This window comes from Crocuta crocuta, unplaced genomic scaffold (genome assembly GCF_008692635.1).
Source record: "Crocuta crocuta isolate KB4526 unplaced genomic scaffold, BGI_CrCroc_1.0 scaffold197, whole genome shotgun sequence".
NCBI classification, from domain to species: domain Eukaryota; kingdom Metazoa; phylum Chordata; class Mammalia; order Carnivora; family Hyaenidae; genus Crocuta; species Crocuta crocuta.
In genome coordinates, this window is record NW_027532002.1 from 11,963,186 (window position 1) to 11,983,879 (window position 20,694).

A 20,694-nucleotide genomic window follows, 5' to 3' on the forward strand; every position below is an offset into this window, starting at 1 on the left:
TGTAATTTTTTTTTTGTACGGCAGGTATTCTCTCAATTTTTGTGTAAGAATGTCTTAACGTTATAATGTCTTAGAATCACCTTCATTTTTGATAGATATAAAATTTTGGTTGAGAGGTCTTTTATTTTCTTCTAGCACTTTGAATATGCCATCCAAATGAATTCTAGCCTCTATTTTTTAAGGTTATTTATTTTGAGAGAGAGAGAGAGAGAATGAGCAAGCAAGAGTGGGGGAGGGGCAGAGAGAGGGAGAGAGAGAATCCCAAGCAGGTTCCACACTGTCAGCACAGAGCCTGATACGGGGCTCAAACTCACAATCTACGAGATCATGCCCTGAACCGAAATCAAGAGTTGGAGCCTTAACTGACTTAGCAACCCAAGCAGCCCTAGCCTCTATTATTTCTGATGAAAAGTCAGCTGTTACTCTTATTAAAGATATCTTATACTCAATGAGTCATTTCTCTTGCTACTTTCAAGATTCCCTCTTTAGGGAATCTTTTAATAATTTGATTATGACATGTTTGGTTGTTAGATCTCTTCAAGCTTATCTTACTAGGAGTTTTCTAAACTTAAATATGCAGATTCATTATTTTCATTAAATTTGGAAAAATTTCAGCCATTTCTTTATTCTTTCCACCTCTTTCCTTCCTTTCTGGGACTCCCATTATGCTGTTGGTATCCTTGAATGTGTCCCCACAAGCCTCTTGGTCTTTTCAGTTTTTTTCATTCTTTTTCTTTCTGTTCCTCATTCAAGATAAATCTCAATAGACTCATCTTTAAATTCACTGATCTTTTGTCAGTCCAAATCTGCTCTTGAGCCTAATGAATTTTTCATTCCAGTTACTGTACTTTTCAGCTTCCTAATTTCTATTTGATTCTTTCATTTAATTTCTCTTTTGATATTATTTGGGGAGATATTTTCATACTTTCCTTTAATTCTTTATATATTGCTTCCTGTAGCTCTTTGAACATATTCATAATAGACAATATAAACTCTTTGTGTACTACGTTCAACAGTCAGGCTTGTTTTGGACAGTTTTTCTTGATGGCTTATTTTTTCTGACACGCAGACCATACTTTCCTATTTCTTTGCACAGCTCACTTTTGTTGTTGCTGCTGTTGTTCAAAACTGGGTATTTTAACTTCCAACTTTGGAAATCAGACTTCTCCGCTCTCAATCCAGAGTTTATCGTTACTACCAGTTTTTATTAACAATGATATTGATGTTTACTTAGGGACTTTCCTGGGCTAATTCTATGAAATGTGTACTCTTTCCATGTTCAGTTTAGCTTAGTGGTCAGCTAATAATTGGACAGACATTTCCTTAAAATGCCTAAAGCAAATAAGTCTCAGAACCTTTGCTGAGAGGCTGTTATTGTGGAACACATTTTCAACACCCTGGCAGCTTACAACTCTGCCTTAGCCTTCACGTCCTGTTTTCCAGAACCTCAAGATCAGCCAGAGATGAAAGATCAAGGTCTTTGCAGGACATGCACACAGACTTGAACATGTTCACAGCCTGAAGAACTCAAGGAATTCATTAGAATTTTTCAATGCAGCCTATGAACATCATTCCCAGATTTTCCTATTAAACTGTTTTCCCTCAACAGGTGGTATCACCTCAAGCAGCTGTGAGGTAACATGAATGCCATGATTTTTTTCAATAAATGGCCTGGGAAAAGAGTTTGTCTACTGAGCAAACTCTGAGTCAGGTCAAATAAAGACCAGTCCTGTGTATGGGGCTTTCCCAGAGAGCTCCCAAATAGGTCAAATAGTGGCAATTCCTGGCAATGGTGCTTTTTTAAGATCTTGAATGGCTATTAAGCCATTGGCTTTCACATCTAACATTACTGTAAGGCTGCTGGTTTATGAGGCTACTGCAGAGCTGAGGGCAGGGGCATAGGAACAGGGCAAGTTAAAATATGACAAAACTTACCAATTCTTACCAATTCTTGCAATTCTTACCAAGAGTCAGCTGTTTTTCCTTGAACAAATGTTCTTCAATTTGTTGCAAGCCCTTGGTTAATTCCCAGAGTTCTGAAAAAGTTGATTTTGACAATATTCTGCCAGTATTCTTATTGCTTTCATGGAGGATATTTCCAGAAGTCCTGACTCTGGCCAATCCAGAACTGCTTCCACATGTAGTTTTAATGGCAGAAGATATGTTATACCAACAACTACGAAATGATAAAGTAAGTCATTTGCTGAGTTAACAGATGTTGACATTTAAAAACACCCCGAAATGACTTAGCACTGACACTATGAAATGAACCAGAGGCTTCCATAAATTTCTTTTGACAAAAAGTTTACACTCTTAATTCTCTCCTTTTCAGTACCTCGATCTAATACAGGACATTTTCTTTGCCAATTACTTTAGTGAAATGTGCCATCCTTGGCTTTTTCCTCACGTCCATTATTTCCCTGACCAAATTGTACTCTCTGGTTAGCTATTTTGTTCTAAAGGACTGTGTGAGTCAGCTGCTCATAGGTTTATAATGGTTTCATCTCTTATAGAACTCACAACCCTTTTATGATCTATCTGCAAAATACTTTTCCAAGCCCATTTCTCAGCTCCCCCATTAATGTCCTATACTCCAGCCAAATTCTTGCCTTTTCCCAAATCTACTCTTTGAGCTCTTTCAATCCCCTTTGCCTGAAATACCTTCTCCACTGATAAACAAGTGAAATTCCACTATTCTTCTAAAATGGTTCAAATGTCTATTCCTCAACCTTATCATTCTTCTCTTGCTTTCTTTCTTGTAATGACATATATTATTGCTTTCCTTACAGCTCATTATATACTGCATCATTCTCAAACTGCCCACAGGACAGTGAACATATTTGCTTGCCTTTGCATTGCCTTAAACACATACACACATATTTCAAGGAACATATGTGGCATTAAAAAGATACTTAAGATTTTGTCTTTCATCACACATTATTTGTCATTTTAAAACAATAAAAATAAATACTACCTTTGTATCCCACAAAATCGGATTGCCACCCCAGTTTCACAAGAGAGAAATTGCTAGGCATTATGTGAAAATAAGGATCTAATCAATTTTGGCAAACACTGGGCTTAAAACTAAACAGGTTTCTTTTCTAGACATTTAGAAATGCTACCATCTAATGTGCATAATCAATCTCCAATTTAGTATTATCTTCCAAACAACTAACCACAGAATTCTTTTTGTGCTGAACATCCCAAGGGACTAGTGTTCAGCAAAACACATTTGGAAAATGCTGGTCTAATTCTTTACACATTGGGTATAAGTAAAGTGATCTATTCTTTGTTCTCTTTAATTATCCAAGTTTACTTTAAACCTAACTACTGTGTCTTTATAACTGAATCAGCTAAAATTAAGCTCTACTATAAAACAGGAAACCCAAAAAGTAGCAATGGCTTGACTGTGTGGCAATGGTTCTCTTTAGTATGCATCAGAATATGACTAAAAGTGCTTCTTGTTAAAAGAGATTTTCAGACTCTACCACTGGATACTCAGTAAATCTGGAGTGAAGCCAAGAATCTGCATTTCTATTAAGTTCTCAGGTGATGCTGAGACCACACTTTGTAGTACAGGTACCACACTTTGATGTAAGGATTTATTCTCTCAAGTAATACGAAAGCTTGAGGCTAGTATAGAGACTCCAGAATGTTAAGGACATCAGCCCCTTCTAACTTGCTGCTCCATCATCCCAGTAAGGATTTCATCCTCAAAGTCACTTCATGATCTAAGGAGGCTGCCTAAATTCTAACCACCAGGTACACTTCTAAGCAATAAAAAAGTGGTAAAGGCGGGGCGCCTAGGTGGCTTAGTCGGTTAAGCGTCTGACTTTCACTTAGGTCACGATCTTGCGGATTTGTGGGTTCGAGCCACGTGTCGGGCTCTGTGTTGACTGTCAGCTCAGAGCCTGGATCCTGTTTCAGTCTGTGACTCCCTCTCTCTCTGACCCTGCCCTGCTCACGCTGTCTCTCTCTCTCTCTCTCTTAGAAAAAAAAAAAAAAAAGTAAAAAAAAAAGTGGTAAAGGCAAAAGGGCACATCTCCTAGCTAAGTCAGCTCCTTCTTACAGCAAGAACTTCTGTAAAGGCGTCAACTAATGTAGGAAGTGATAAATGTAGTCTTTTAGGCAAATACATTACCATCCCAAATGAAACTGGAATCTATTAGTAATGAAGAAAGAAAGGCTGGGTTTTAAATAGGCAACTAGACACTCTAGCATACTACTTCAGGCCATATACACTTCAATCACCAAGTTCAACTGCTCTGTCTTCTAGTTATTTCATAAATTTGTCCCATGTGTTTCATCACTATCTCTATTTCTCTAAACACTGTTTTCATCATTTCTCACCTACTTTAACAGCCTCCCTACTTCTTATCTTGGTAGTAAGTAGAAGATGGATTTTGAAGGAGCTAAAGCTATTTAAAATTCTTCAATGACTCCACATTTTCTATAAAATGATTAGGCCTGAGTATTTTATTATTTTGTACAAAGCCTTCACCCACCGACTATAGGACTATTCCCTGCCTATACTATTAAACACAACAAACTGTTTCTCCCTTCAGTGCTTTTATAATGCTTTCTCTGCCAATTAAGATACTCTTAGCCCTCCCTCAACTTTATCACTCATTCTTTACATTTCACTCAGGTACCACCTCTTCCAGAATGCCTTCCATGACATCCCTCTTCACAGTATAAGTATACCTCCTGTGCACTCTCATAAAGCCCTGTACAGAGCTATCACTGGATATTCTACATTGTATTATGAAGATTCATCTACATCTCTGACTTTCTCAATAGATTGTGTGCTTTCTAAGTGTAAGGACAATGTTGTAATTACCTTTATATCCCTACAGCTGGGTGCAAAACCAATTATCATTTGTTGTATGTATCACCCTTCATCATCAGCTGGCTCATATAACTGAAAATCTATATATGATTTGTCCAAAAATCTAATAAACTTTTCTATTACAAGTATCATAATCTAATTATGCAATTTCAAAAAATAGCTACAGACAAAAAAAATCTTTCCATAACAACTCCAGTTAAATGAAATTTCAAAGTATACAATATTTTGCACAGCCAAACATCTTTTATTTTGCACAACTGGAATACCAGACACAACCCAACTAGCTCCAGAACACTTCTAGATTTTTCTGTTTATTTAACCAAACTAAACAAAGTTTCAAAAGGAACATCTGCAACAACAAAAAAATACTAATCAAAATTGGCTTCACCATTTTTTGTCTTTTCCTTATATTTATTCAAGTTCTCCATCTTTAATTCTTCTTCCTCTTTATATTGGGTATATTCAGTATCTTTTTCTGGGTTTGCAGGTGATTTTCCCTTTGGTACCAAGAAACATTCAGCATTCAAAACTTGCTCAGCAGTCATTGAACTTCTACAATAGATCAAGCTACAGAGGAGGGATTTGACATTATCATCCTGCAAAGAAAAAGGTTACAAAACAAAATAAATAAAATAAAATAAAAGTAATATAAAATAAAATAAAGAATAAATAAAATAAAATAAAAACAAAAGGACAAACCTCTAGTAAGGAAGGAGGATCCATCCGAAAATACTTTAATCAACATACAGAGCTAAAATCAATTTATCCTATTTAGAGTTTTTACAATTTTTATAAAATTCAACTACCTTTTACTGGAAAGGAATTATTACTCCAATAATAAAACAATGACATTAAATTGTAGGAAAAAACTGTAATAGGAGAGATTCGCAAAAAAAGTGAAATTCCAAAAAAGAACACTTTAAGACTACTCCTTTTTCCTCTTTTTAGGGCTCTGCTTAGAGTCTGACACTATGAAAATATTACACTGAAACTCCTTTGTCTGGAAGGGTAATCTCCTTTACTGGTCAAATGACTCTGGTTTCAGCTTTGACATGATCTCCTCTAGAAACTTTTCTACCACCACTACCATTATCATTATTATCAATTCTTTTCCAATTTTTATATCATCATCATGGGAGCCAGAATTTATTAGGTACCACTATTTCAAAGCTATTTGTATTATCACATTTAAACAACACTATAATAGTGCTCTTCCATTATTTCCACCTGACAAAAGCATGTGGGTGTGACTTTTTTTCCCTCTCTATAATGACTCCTAACAGAACATATTTCACACTGAATAAAATCACCTATTTATTGCTACTGTCCTCATTAGACTCTAAGGTCCTTAAGATAAGAAATTTTAGTTTATCATTTCATCCCCAACACATCCCCTAGCACAGTGGCAGGGATATAGCAGACATTCAGTAAATACCTGCTAAATTAATGAATACCAATGCCCACACTGAACTCTACACAATATGTTTTTAAAAACATTTAAAGACAGCACCTTCAGTAGGTATAAACAACTAAAAATTACAAAATCTAAATGCAAAAAAATTAACACATAGTTGTGAAAACCACAAAAGTAGATTTAAAACAAGTAGAAAGCCGTATCATATTCTTGAACAAAAAGACTCTCATCACAAATGTGTCAATTTTCCCTAAGTTAATTTATACACTTAAATATAATCATTTTTTTAGAACTAGATGTAGTTAACGGTAAAGATCTTTTAGAAAAACAGTAAGCAAAAAGTGACATGAAAGCTCTAATAAAAAGATAGCAGTGAGGAAGAAATTAGCCCTCTCAAGTGTTAAAAGGTAAAAATCTGTTAATTAGAAGAATATGACACTGGAATATGAAAAAAAAAACAACAATGAAACAAAATAGAGAAACTAAAAATATACTCCAGCACAAATGAAATTTTAGTATGCAAAACAATGGGATTTGAAGGGAGGAGATTTTCTCAATAAAAAGCACTGGGACAAAGGGATATCCCATGGAAAAAGATAGGATCAGATCTATTCCTCACACCAAAAAAAGGATAATTCCAAATGTATCAAAAATCTAAAAGTAAAAAGTAAATCCCATATGTACTTGGAAAAGATTATTTAATTACTCAATTCCCAAAAGTAATTACAAACAAAAAATTCTTCCTTAAGCTTTTCCCTCTCATAGACTACTAAATTTTACAAAATCTTAAAACACAATTAAGGAACAAGTAGAAAAACCGTCTCTAAAACTCAAACCCAGTGGCTGGGTGGCTCAGTTGGTTAAGTGTCCAAATTCGCTCAGGTCAAGATCTCATGGTTTGGTTTGTGAGTTTGAGCCCTGCATCCAACTCTCTGATGTCAGCACAGAGCCCTCTTCAGATCCTCTGTCCCCCCTCTTTGCCCATACCCCACTGGTTCTCTCTCTCCCTTCCAAAAATAAAATAAATTAAAAATTATTTTAAAAAATCAAAAGCAAAATGAAACAAATTAACTATATATCTGATGATATAATCACATTGAAAATAATTCAAGTAACTTTAAAACATGTATTTTGACTGTGGAATCTTAGTGGGATAAAGTTCTAATGAAATTTATCCTAAGGTCAAATAGAAAAACCTACAAAGAAATGTTAAAAATTATATTCAAGGGGCGCCTGGGTGGCTCAGTCTGTTAAGCGTCCGACCTCGGCTCAGGTCATGATCTCACCGCCCGTGGGTTTGAGCCCCGCATCAGGCTCTGTGCTGACAGCTCAGAGCCTGGAAACTGCTTCAGATTCTGTGTTTCCCTCTCTCTCTGCCCCTCCCCTGCTCACTCTCTGTCTCTGTCTCTCAAAATAAAAAAAATAAATAAAGACATAAAAAAAATTTTAAAAACTATATTCAAGAACATTAAGTGTTTCTAATAATATCATTGTTATTATTAAATTATTACATTTATTGTAGGATAAGCCAATTATGTAACTGCTATATCATAGATATTAAGATCATTAGTATAAAAGGAAGAGGATATTTAAATTTAAGTAAAATGTCTATAATCTTGAATTTGACTTGAAATACTTACACAATGTCTGTATTCATTTTTACTTTTCTTTTTAAACAAATTTTTTTAATGTTTATGTATTGGGAGGGGGAGGACATAAAGAGAGGAGACAGAGGATCTGAAGCAGGCTCTGTGCTCAGAGCCCACTGTGGGGCTCGAACTCACAAACTGTGAGATCATGACCTGAAGCCAAAGTTGGACACTCAACCAACTGAGCCAGGTGCCCCTCATTTTTATTTTTCTAAAAAAATACACATCTTCTTTTGAAAAGACCCAATAACAATGAGCAATCTTTAAACCCGTATCTTTGTCTACAAATTTCCAACTAAAATGATTCAGGGTTCCTTGGAAAACTGACTGATTCTAGTTATTGGATAAGGATTTTAGAAGATAATTAGGTATACAGTATCATGCAAAAAATCAATTTTTAAAAGACAGAACTGTGACAAAAGTCAAAGGATGCATCTTAAATAAGGTTCTCCAAAAAATGGGACAATTTGAGCAAAAATAATGACTTTTTTAAATTGAGACACATGAAAATATGTTTAAATCCATTAAGATTTTAAAATATTAAAAACAAAATTTTGAAATCTGACTGATACGTTTTGGAGGCTACAAAGACACTAACACACTTTTGTTAAAATTGCTTCCCCTGAATGAACTAAAATTTAGGGTAACCAAATATGTGTTGAGGCAAAGTTTATCTTTAGAGAAGGATTCCAATTAATAAACATAGATGCAGTAACAGAACTGAAAAATCACCATTCTTCAATAAAATAAAAAATCATCAAACTATTAAGCAGGAAATGGAAAAATGAATTAACGCATGGATTAGGCTGACAACACCTGAACCCACTGATCAATCTTACTGTGACACCAGACACCATATGACACCCCACACATGATACAACAGATGTAGAAAGCATCACCTATAATACATACTTGGTGTAAAAACTGAATCTGAATTAATTATGTCTCCATATCTACAAATTTTATTTCAATTGGAGAAAGGGCAAATATGAAGTAATACCAACCAGATATAATCAATCAACTCCAAAATGTGAAATTAAAGTTTCTTCACCAAATAAATGATATGTAAAAAAGGATGTAGGTATGAGGGAACTTTACAGATCACAAGAAATTTAATAGATATATTAACCAAATACAAGTTGATCTTACTAAGATCTTGATTAGAAAAAATACATATATATAAATGTATTTGAGAAACTTAGGAAACTAAAACATGACATTAAAAAATTATTTCTGGGGTGGGGGACGCCTGGGTGTTTCAGTCTGTTGAGTGTCTACCTTCGGGTCAGGTCATGATCTCATAGTTATGGGTTTGGAGCCTGCTTCAGATTCTGTGTCTCCCTCTCTCTCTGTCCCTCTCCCACTCGCACTCTCTCTCTCTCAAAAATAAATAAATGTTAAAAAAATTTTAATAAAAATTATTGCTGGGAAGGTAAGCTGGTACAGCCACTGTGGAAAAGAGTATGAACTTCCACAAAAAATTTAAAATAAAACTACCATATGATCCAGAAATTCCACTTCTGGGTATTTATTGGAAGAAAACAAAAACACTAACCCAAAAAGATATATGTACCCCCACGTTCACTGCAGTATTGTTTTGTAATAGCCAAGATATAGAAACAACCTAAGTATACATCAACAGATGAATGAAGAAAATGTGTAAATTATAGAAGCAGCCCAAGTGTCTACCCATAGGTCAATAGATACAGAAAATGTGGTAAGTACACAGACACACACATACACACACAAATATTATTCAGCCATAAAAAAGAATGAAATCCTGCCATTTGCAGCAATGTGGATGGACCTAGAGAATATAATGCTAAGTGAAATAAGTCAATTAGAGAAAAACAAATACCGTATGATTTCACCCCTATGTGGAATTTAAGAAACAAAACAAATGAGCACAAAAAAAAGAGACAAGCCAAGAAACAGACTCTTAACTGTTAGTGCGTAACTAACAAAGGTATCAGAGGATAATTAATTGACTAGTTACATGTAACTGCATAGTGTCTGCACAGGAATCAATAAACAAGCCAAAGAACAGAACAGAGCCCCGGAATTCATGAGTACATGGAAATTTGGCACAGCATTGAGTGGCATCATTCATCAGTAGGGATAGACTGACTATTGAATAAATGGTGCTGGGTCAATTATTTATCCACATATAAAAAGATACAACTAAACCTTACTGAGTATGTACAAAAAATGAATTCCAGAGAGATTAAAAACACAGAGGGGAAACAGAGGAAAAAGTGAGTCCAAAAAATGGCAGATGAAGAACACTTACCACAATAGTAAAGATTCATTCATTCATTCAAAATATATTTAGTAAGGTCTTACTATATATCAAACACTGCTATTGACACTAAGAATACAATGATGCATAACACAAAGTCCCTGCCCTTACTGAGCATACAGAGCAAATATAATTTTTTAAAAAGCTAATGAAACAATAATCTATTTTTATTTTTTTAACGTTTACTTATTTTGAGAGGAAAGGAGCAACCACAAGCAAGGGAAGGGCAGAAAGAGAGGGAAAGAGAGAATCCCAAGGAGGCTTCCCAACACGGGGCTCAAACTCACAAACTGTGACTGAAATCAAGAGTCAAGACACTCAACTGACTGAGCCACCGAGGCACCCCACAATAATCTATTTCTTAAGAAAACAGATACATACATACACTTTTCTAGAAAGATTCATAAGAAACTAGCAATAACAATAGTGTTTGTGGGTAGCTGCAGCACATATTGATAAAGATGTGCTTCTTTTTGTAACTTTTGAATATTTTATCATACACACGATATATTAAGATCTATCCCGGCATAAACAGAAGAGCTGTACAAATAGAAAATGAATTTCTCTGAACTTAAAAGTACTTAAGCAGAGGCTGAAGGCCTCTGTTGGATCTATTACTGAAGAAATTCTTCTGAGGGTTGGGAACTAGTGAATTAATTATCCTCTAATACCTCTGTCAGTTACATAATTTCATGATTTCTCTCCACTTGTGATATGGCCCCTGTAAGGTCTAAACTACAGTTCCCTCATTTGGTTGATAACTACTGTGACTGGAAAACATAGATAAAGACAACCTCATTATTAGCACTAACATTTGCCTCAGATCACACAAACAAATACTACGCAAGCCAAGTATTCTTCTAATTTGATCTCCACAAGTAGCTACCCACATTAAATAAAAACTTCTATTTATTCACCTTCTTTATGCATACATCTAGCAGAGTGCCTAGCACACAGCAAATAGATTACAACCTGTGGTTGATAAACTTCTAAGATGTTCCCCAATGATTTCTACTTCTTGGTATTCATGTCCTTATACAATCCCTTCCTCTTGGGTGTAGGATTGATCTAGTGAGTTGGTTATGAAAAACTATGACTTCAGTCTAGCTAAAAGACTCTGTCTACTACTTCCTCTGCTTATACACTTTGATGAAACAAGCTGCCATGATGGGAATATGGCAAAGAACTGAAGGCAACTGCTGGTCCACTAGAGGGAAACTGAATTCTATCAACAATCATGTGAGCTTATAAGCAGATCTTCTTCTGTCGGCCTAGCAGATAACTTGACTGCAGCCTGTGAAAGACCCTGAAGCAGAGAACCCAAAAAAGCCATGCCCAGATTCCTGACTCATAAACTATAACACAGTAAGTTTGCGCTAAATCATTAAATTTCAGGATAATTTGTTGCAATGTACTTTTTATATTAAGCCTAAAAGAGGAGTTTCAAGTGTTCACTTTGGGTGAAGCTGTAACCTCTAACATAGCAGTACTGATATTTTTCTAATGGGAAGAAATTTGCATCATAGGTTTTTAAAAAGTATAAACTTTGTTATCCATTTCTATATTACTGCCAGTAAGTGTAATAAAATATTTCATAGTCTCCTAAAAGTTGTCGTCAGTGACTTTTACTATTATCCAAGAAGTGTGGCAAAGCTCCTTAGTGATCATTTCTAATGAGTGTTTTTTAAAAGCTAATTTCATGAGATATTAGATGTTATAAAATGCAATATTTCTGTGGCCAAATAAGTTAAAGGACTACAGAGTTAAATAAAACTGTATGTGTTCCTTCATTTCAGTCCACACAGTCAAAATGGCATGAGATCATGTTATCTGAAAGGAAGAAATAAACCTGTTTTTGTTCATAGACAGATAACACAATTGTCTATATTAGAAAATCTGAAAGCACCAGAAAAAGACTCCTGGAACTATTAAGTGATTATAGAAAGGCTGCCACATATAAAGTTAATATATAAAGGTCACTTTCCTATATAAAGCAATGAACAAGTGGAATTTGAATTTAAAAACACAATACCATTTATATTAGCACAACAGAAAAAAAATATTTACATATAAATCTAACAAAAAAGGTTTAAGATCTATATGAGGAAAAGTGAAAAACTCTGAAGAAAGAAATTAAAGAACTAAATAAATGGAGAGATATTCCAAGTTCATGGATAAGAAGACTCAATACTGTCAAGGTATCAATTCTCTCCAACTTGATCTATAGATTCAATGCAATCTCAATCAAATTCGCAGAAAGTTATTTTGTGGATATGAACAAACTGATTCTGAAGCTTATATGGAGAGGCAGTTAAGACCCAGAATAGCCAACACAAAACTGAAGAACAAAGTAGGAGGACTGACATTAGCAACTTCAAGACTTACTATAAAGCTATACTAATCAAGATGACTTTGTGGTATTAGCTAAAGAATAAACAAATAGATTAATGGATAAAAACAGAACCTGTTAATTATAGTCAACTAATCTCTGACAAAAGGGAAAAGGCAATACAATGAAGATAGGCTTTTCAACAAATGGCGATGAAACTAGACATCCACATACATCAAGACACAGACCTTTTCCTCTTCACAAAAATTAACCCAAAACAGATCACAGATCCAAATGTGAAACGCAAAACTAAAAAATTCACAATAGATAACATAGCAGAAAACCTATATGAAGTTGGGTTTGGTGATGACTTTCTATATACAAGGCCAAATGCCATGAAAGAAAAAACTGATAAACTGGACTTTGTTAAAACTAAAAATTTCTGCTCTACAAAAGACACTGTCAAGAAAATTAAAAGATAAGCCACAGATTGTGAGACAATATTTGCAAAAGACATTTCAGGTAAAGAACTGTTTTTCAAAATATACAAAGAATTCTTAACACTCAAAAATAAGAAAACAACATGACTTAAAAATACGCCAAAGACCTTGCCAGACATCTCACCAAAGAAGATATATACAGATGGCAAATCAGCATATGAAAAAATGTTCCACACCATGTCTCAGGTAAATGTAAAATAAAAACAAGATACCACTATATACCTAGAATACTGACAATACCAAATGCTAGCACGGATGTGGAGCAACAGGAATGATAATGCAAAATGGTACAGCCACCTTGGAAAACAGTTTGGTACTTTCTAACAAAACTAAACATTCTCTTACCATGCAGTCCAACAACTGTGTTCCTTGGTACTGACTATAGGGAATGAAAATTTATGTTCACACAAAAACCTGCACGTGGATATTTATTCATAACTGCCAAAACCTACACACAACCCAAATGACCTTCAGTAGTTAAACAGGTAAATAAACTATGGTACATTCAGAAAATGGAATATCACTCAGCACTAAAAATAAATGAGCTATTAAGCCATGAGAAGACCTAGAAGAACCTTAAATGCATATTCCTAAGGGGGAAAAAGCCAATCTGAAAAGGCTCTATACTGTGTGATTCCAGGTATGTAACATTTTTTTAAAAAACAAAACCATGGAGAGAGTAAAAAGGTCAATGGTAGCAGGGGCTTAGAGCAGGCAGAGATAAGCAGGCAGAACACAGAGGATTTTTAGGGCATGGTAATATTTTATAGGATAATATAATGGTGAATACGTGTCATTATACACTTGTCCAAACCCAAAGGGATATGCAATGCCAGAGGGAACCCTAACGTAAACTACAGACTTTAGGTGATAATGGTTTGTCAATGTAGGTTATTCAAATGGACCACTCTGGTGGGGGATGTTAATGGACAGACCATGCATTTGTGGGAGTAGGGGGTATATGGGAAATCTATGTATCTTCCTCTCAATTTTGCTGTGAACCTAAAACTGCTCTTAAAAAAAAAATAAAGTCATAAAAATAGTTGTATAAAATATTTTAAAATAAATACATATTTTTAATGGCATGAGAAGGGTTCATGGGTGGCTCAGTCAGCTGAACGTCCAACTCTTGATTTTTTCAGCTCTGGTCATGATCTCACAGCTCATGAATTTGAGCCCCATGTCAGGCTCTGCACTGACAGCATGGAGATTGCTTGGGATCCTCTCTCTCCCTCTCTTCTCACCCTCTCTTCTGTTTGCTCTCTTTCTCTCTTAAATAAATTTTGTGCTCTAAATTTTTTTTTAAATGGCATGGGAACTTTTAGAGCTTGATTATTTGACCTCCATAAACTCATTTACTGCCATATTTATAAGTGCTTAATATCTAGTCATACTGGACTATTTCATTTCAAAAGAATTTAATATTTTCATGTCTTAATGCAGGTTATTATCTTTACCTAGACTACCATCGTCTCATTTTACCTCTTATGAACTCCTAATTCAATACTGAAGATTCTTGTCAAACCACTTGGTGGCATTTTCTACCTACCCCTTCCCTCCCCCTTTCTCTGAAGAATTAAAAATTAACTTCCTCCAAAGTACTTTTTTAGTACCCTACTTAGAGATCTTGGTTGTTTACCTGTTCACATTTCTAAATTATCCATTTATTCAATGCGGCAATACTGGTAATCTAGCATCCAGTTCAATTCCTAGGGTAGAGATACTCAAAATACGTTGGCTGCATACAGCATAAATGACAAACCAAGATGAATGACAGATACATGACAAAGAAAAGATAAAGCTAGATAATTGTAAAAAGCAGTAAAACATTAATTTTAATATAATACAATCTTGAAAGATACAGCAAAGACTATTTTTAATTATTACTGATATTATTTATATAATCTGCGTGGAAAATGGACAATCCAGTAGTATTCTCTAGCAGTAATTCTCTGGCAGTGGTGTAAGGCATTTGAAATTTTTCAATATTTCTCTACTATGAATGCCGTTTTGCATTCTTAACAAAAAGTAGAGGACATTTTCAAATATTTATATTTACATTACTGCTATACCTACAGCATATGTTTCCAACCAGTAAATGACAAAAAGGTCACATACCAAATGAAACTGATCCACTTTTGGGATTCCATCTTCATTTGTCTCAAATTTCTGATTTTGAACAGAAAGCTATTAAAGAAAATGAGAACAAATAAATTCTCAATGTAACAAAATACCAATCCTTACAGCACAGTCAAATCTGGACCTCTTCAGATTTTGGAGAAAAGAGAAGGGCTCAATGAATACATATTAGCTCTTAATGGATAAAAACACTTTCATGTTAATAATTACTTGTTTACAGATAACTGAACAGTTCCTGGGTTTCCTCAAGTATCAATCAGATTTGATCAATACACTACAAGCAATTTCAATACTTCCTTACCTTTTGAATAAATATATTAAAACTCAGCAGCTTATATCATGTTGGTTGTATACATTAAGTACAAAGAAAATAAAGTGAGCATGTTTTTCCTCCCTAATACTTAACTTACATAAATCAAGAAATGTGTTAAACTTTTAAAACTCTTAAATATGGAGAATTCTTTCATACACAAAGAATTCTGAATCCTATATATTCATCACCCAGCTTCAACAATCATCAACCAATGATCACTCCTGTCCTATGCAGAAATCCATATATATTATTTTTTAGTATCTTATAATTTTATCTGTAAATATTTTAGTACATATTTCTAAAAGACAAAATCTTTTATTTTCACACAATATTATCATATTAAAACAGTAAATGTTTTTTAGTAATTCATTAATACAGGCATACCTCAGAGATATTATGGGTTTGGATCTAGACCACTGCATTAAAACAAATAACACAATTAAGCAAGTCAAATGAATCTTTTGGTTTCCCAGTACATATAAAAGTTACATTTATATCATAGTGTAGTTTATTAAGTGTATGATACCATTATGCCTAAAAAAACCCAATATATACCTCTCTTAATTAAAAAATATCTTACTGGTAGCAAATGCTAACCATCATCTAAGCTTCAGTAAGTCATAATCACTGATCACAGATCCCCATAATAAATTTAATAATAATCAAAAAGCCTGAAATATTACAGGAATTACCAAAATGTGACACAGACACTACGTGGGCAAATGCTGTTGGAAAAATGGCACCAACAAACTTGCTTGACACAAGACTGCTACAAACTTTCAATCTGTAAAAAAAATCCAGCATCTGCAAAATGCAATAAAGTAAAGCACAATGAAACTAGATATGCCTATTTAAAATATCATTTTCCATTTTTTTTAAGATTTTATTTTTGAGTAATCTCTACACCCAATATGGGGCTGAAACTTAACAACCCAATTCAAGAGTTGCATGTTCCACCCAATGAGCCAGCCAGGCACCCCTAGTTTTCAAATTTTTAATCATCTCATAAATATCATAAATTATTTTTATAAAGTTTATTTAAATCCATACCCAAATAAGTACCAAACAGTGTAATTTAAAAATGAGCAAAAAGACAGGGTGCCTATGTGGCTCTGTCAGTTAACCATCCAACTTTGAGGTCATGATCTCATGGTTCAGGGGTTAGGGTCCCAACTGGACTCACTGCTGTAAGCATGGATCCTCTGTCCTCCTGTCCCTCTGCCCCTCCCTCACTTGTTTGTTTCCCTCCCCCCTCTCTCTCTTTCTCTCTCTCTCAAAAATAAATAAATATCTTTTTAAAATGAGCAAAAGGACTTCTGGTTTATTCCTGCTCCTCACCATTAAGTAAAACTATGTCACACATAATATAACAACCAAAGGAGATCTCTGAAAGGTCAAAAGAGGAAAACAAACTGATTACAGACTCTGAAACTGGGGGAGTGAGAGTGACAGAGTCTTAAGACCCCCACTCTAAAAAAAAAAAAAAAGAAAGAAAGAAAGAAAGAAAGAAAGAGAAAGTGACTCAAACAGGATAAACTCCATTAATGAAAGTTCTGAAAACTAAAAACAAAACAAAAAAACCTGGAAAGCAACCAAAGAAAAACATTACCTGAGAAATATCAATTTGAATAACAGAGATTTCTTATGTGAAACAAGAAGGAAGTGGCACAAAACTTTTCACCTGATAAAAGAAGTTTCAACCACAAATTATATATCCAGCAAAACTATCCATCAGGAAAAAAAATAGGTGAAATCAAAATGTTCTCTGACAAAGGAAAACTAAAAGAGTATGTCACCAGAAGACATACTCTTAAAGACTGGCTAAAGGAAGTACTTTTGGTACTCTTGGAAGTACCAAAAAGGAAACGAATTTTGAAAAGCGTATGGGGTGCAGCACCTGGGTGGCTTAGTCAGATGAGCATCCAACTTGTGGTTTTGGCTCAGGTCATGATCTCACAGTTCATGGAACTGAGCCCTGCATTACACTCTGCAATGCAGAGCCTGCTTGGGATATATTCTCTCTCTCTCTCTCTGTCTCTCTCTCTCAATGAATAAACATTTAAAAGAAAAAAGAATATTGGGGCACCAGAAAGGAATAACAATAGAAAGAACAGAAATATGAGGGAATGCCAAAGAATATCCTTCTCATCATGTTTCCTAAATCATATACAGTGACTAAAACAAAAGTTATCACACTATCTCACACTCAAGACAATGATAGTTAAAAGTAGGTAGGGTAAAGGAACCTAGACAAAAGGCTTCTACACTTCACTCAAAGTGCTGAAACACTGATACCAGTAGAACACGATAAGCACATACATATAACATCCATACCAAGAACTAAGAAAACTATAGAAGGCAATACACTCAGAAACACCGTAAGTAAATTAAGGTCAACTCTTTAAAAATATTCAAGTAACCCAAAGGAAGGCAAGAAAAATCAATGAATAACAAACAGAAGAAAAAAAAAAATGACAGACTTACCTCTCAAAAAATCAATAATTACCTTAAGTGTTACAACAACATAAATGGACCTAGAGAGTATTATACTAAAGGAAAGTCAAACAGAGAAAGGCAAATACCGTATGACTTCACTTCAGTGTGGAATCTAAACAACAAACAAACAAAACAGACTCACAGATACAGAGAATAATCTGGTGATTGCTAAAGGGGTGGAAGTTAGGGGAGATGGGCAAAAAGGAGAAAGGGATTAAAAGACATAAATTTTCAGTTATAAAATAAACAAGATATTGGGATACAATGAAAAGCATAGGGAATATAGTTAGTAATAATGCAGCAACTTTATATGGTGACAACGGTAACTAGATTCACTTCATAACGTATATGTATATAAATGCCGAATCATCATACTGTGCACCCTAAACTAATATAATATTGTAAGTCAATTATATTTCAATAAAAAATAATAATAAAATTTCCTAGTGTTAACTAGAAAATTGCCATGTTTTAAAACTATGTCTTAAACCACCATAAGTATCTACTACCTCAATTAAAAAGCAAAGACTTAGCAGAACAAATATAAAACACAATGCCATAATATGTACAACCATATTTACAAGAAATTGACTTCAAATTCAACATAGTTTTAAAATAAATGGATGGCAGAAAAAAAACAGCTGGCAAAATTAGTTTTTAAACACACAGACATGGCCATATTAATTCTAAGACAAAGTAGATATTAGAGCAAAGAAAAATCAGAAGGATATTACATAATTACTAAAGGATCAATACACCAGAAAGACATGACAATCCTAACATGTACACACCAAACAATAAGCTCTTAAGACACAGGAAGCAAAAATGGTAAAGCTGAAAGGACAAATACACGAATTCAAATCAGAGTTGCAGGCTTCAGCAGCCCTCTCTCAATAACTAATGAAACTACTAGACAGAAAAACAGTAAGGATAAAAAGATACGAAGAACGTGATTAATCAACAAATCTAATTTACATTATAATATAATAAATTATATTATATTTATATATTATAGTATATATATAAATATAATAAATTCAACCAAATAACAGAATACATATTTTTCTTCAAGATCTCATGAAAAATTCACAAACACAGACCATATCCTAGCAATAAAACAAACCTCAACCAATGTTCAAGTATGATATCACATGTATTACACACTTTGGCCATGATTAAACAAAAGCAGAAATAGAGAAATACAGTAAGAAAACCTCTAAGCACATGGAAACTAAACATCACTACTAAATAATCCATGAGCCAAGAAGAAAATCTCAAAGAAAGTTAAAACATACATAAAACAAAATGAAATGGCAGGTTAAGATTTTCTTACTGATTCCTGAGATTCCCAGCAGCTTCCAGACAAACTCTTAAGAACCATCTGCTTCAAGTGCTACACAATGAAATAGATTACTACTTCCCTTATCTTTGTTACCCTACAATTTCCAACAAAAGCTTTAAATTCCTATATTAAAACCCTTTAGAAGTGAAATATGTTAAGTGTGGGTTCTGTTTTCCTGACTGAACCCTAACAGAGTCCTCGAAATTACATCCTATCCTGCATCAAAGCAAAACAAATTGCAGATTATAAGAAGTTATTAAAAAGAAAACTATAGGCCCAAAAATGGTACTGCTCAGGTTAAGGTCCCAAGTCAGTAAACCAAGACTTATTACTTCCCCCTGGATTGTAACCTCCAACCAATCACCATGGGAATTTCCAGGTCAGCACTTAGGAAATTTACTGACAAGTCCCCTTTATTCCCCTTAGAAGAACGATCTTGCCTAAAACAATGGATTGTTTGCAAATAATTTCTTTTATTCTACTTCCCCTTTACCTTTAAAAACATTTCCTTTTCTATAGTCCTTTGGAGCTCCTTTCTACTTATTAGATGGGACACTACCAGACCCATGAATCGATTAATAAAGCTAATTAGATCTTAAAAATTTATTCAGCTGACTTTTTGTTATTTAACAAAGACTTTTCTTCTAACAAGCCTCTTACCAACAAGATAATTAGCCTCTTACTTATTAGCCTGTACTAGCATACTGAGTTAAGAGATAATTAGAAAAATCTGAGAATTCATAACAGGTAAAAATGCCAGCATGATTAACTAGAAGGCAAGATGAGGGAGATGGAAGAATCAAAGAATACAAGTTGTTGGCTCAAATGACTAGAAAAGACTGTTTGGGGGAAAGCTGGGATAGTGGTAAAGAGTGCACATTCTGGAGCCAGACTGACTGGGTTTGAATCTTGGTTCCACTTCTTTGCAGCCATGGGATACTAGACAAATCATCTAATTTCTCTTTGCCTCAGTTTCCTCACTTATAAGGCTGTGGGGAATAAGCTTAGGAATTCCCTCAGCTTGCTCCAAAAGGTTAACAAGACATGAAGAAATAGAAAGCCAGAGGATGTACGCATCCAAGATTAGATAAATAAGATTACATAAATAGGGCAAAGGCCCCCAGTAAAGGCCTATAAAGGTACAGGAATAGGAAATCTAAGGATGAAAACATCTAAAATTAGGTAAAGATTAGGTTTTCAAGGCAGAAGTGCCCTCCAATTTAGTACAACAGCAGAAAGCTACTTTCACAGGAAGGAAGGACCAAAATAGGTAAACAGGTAAACAGGGCTATAGACTGCTGCAGGGTGAAGCTGCCCAGAGTGGAGCTAATTAGCAAAAGAGAAGTGCCTTACTGACTCTGAGG

The 20,694-nt window shown here is 34.4% G+C and overlaps 1 protein-coding gene across 5 annotated transcripts in view; it reads right to left on the reverse strand.

The window, feature by feature from the left end:
* Nucleotides 1-5,072: 5,072 nt before the first annotated feature.
* Nucleotides 5,073-20,694, reverse strand: part of STK31 (serine/threonine kinase 31) — an 85,321-nt gene continuing 69,699 nt past the window's right edge. For all 5 annotated transcript variants that reach the window (XM_077775441.1, XM_077775442.1, XM_077775438.1 and 2 more), the window contains 2 exons: nt 15,159-15,227; nt 5,073-5,445 (listed from right to left, as the gene is read on the reverse strand). In XM_077775441.1, coding sequence (XP_077631567.1) covers nt 5,218-5,445; nt 15,159-15,227 — 297 coding nt within the window. In that variant the 3' untranslated portion in view covers nt 5,073-5,217. The remainder of the gene's footprint in view (nt 5,446-15,158; nt 15,228-20,694) is intronic.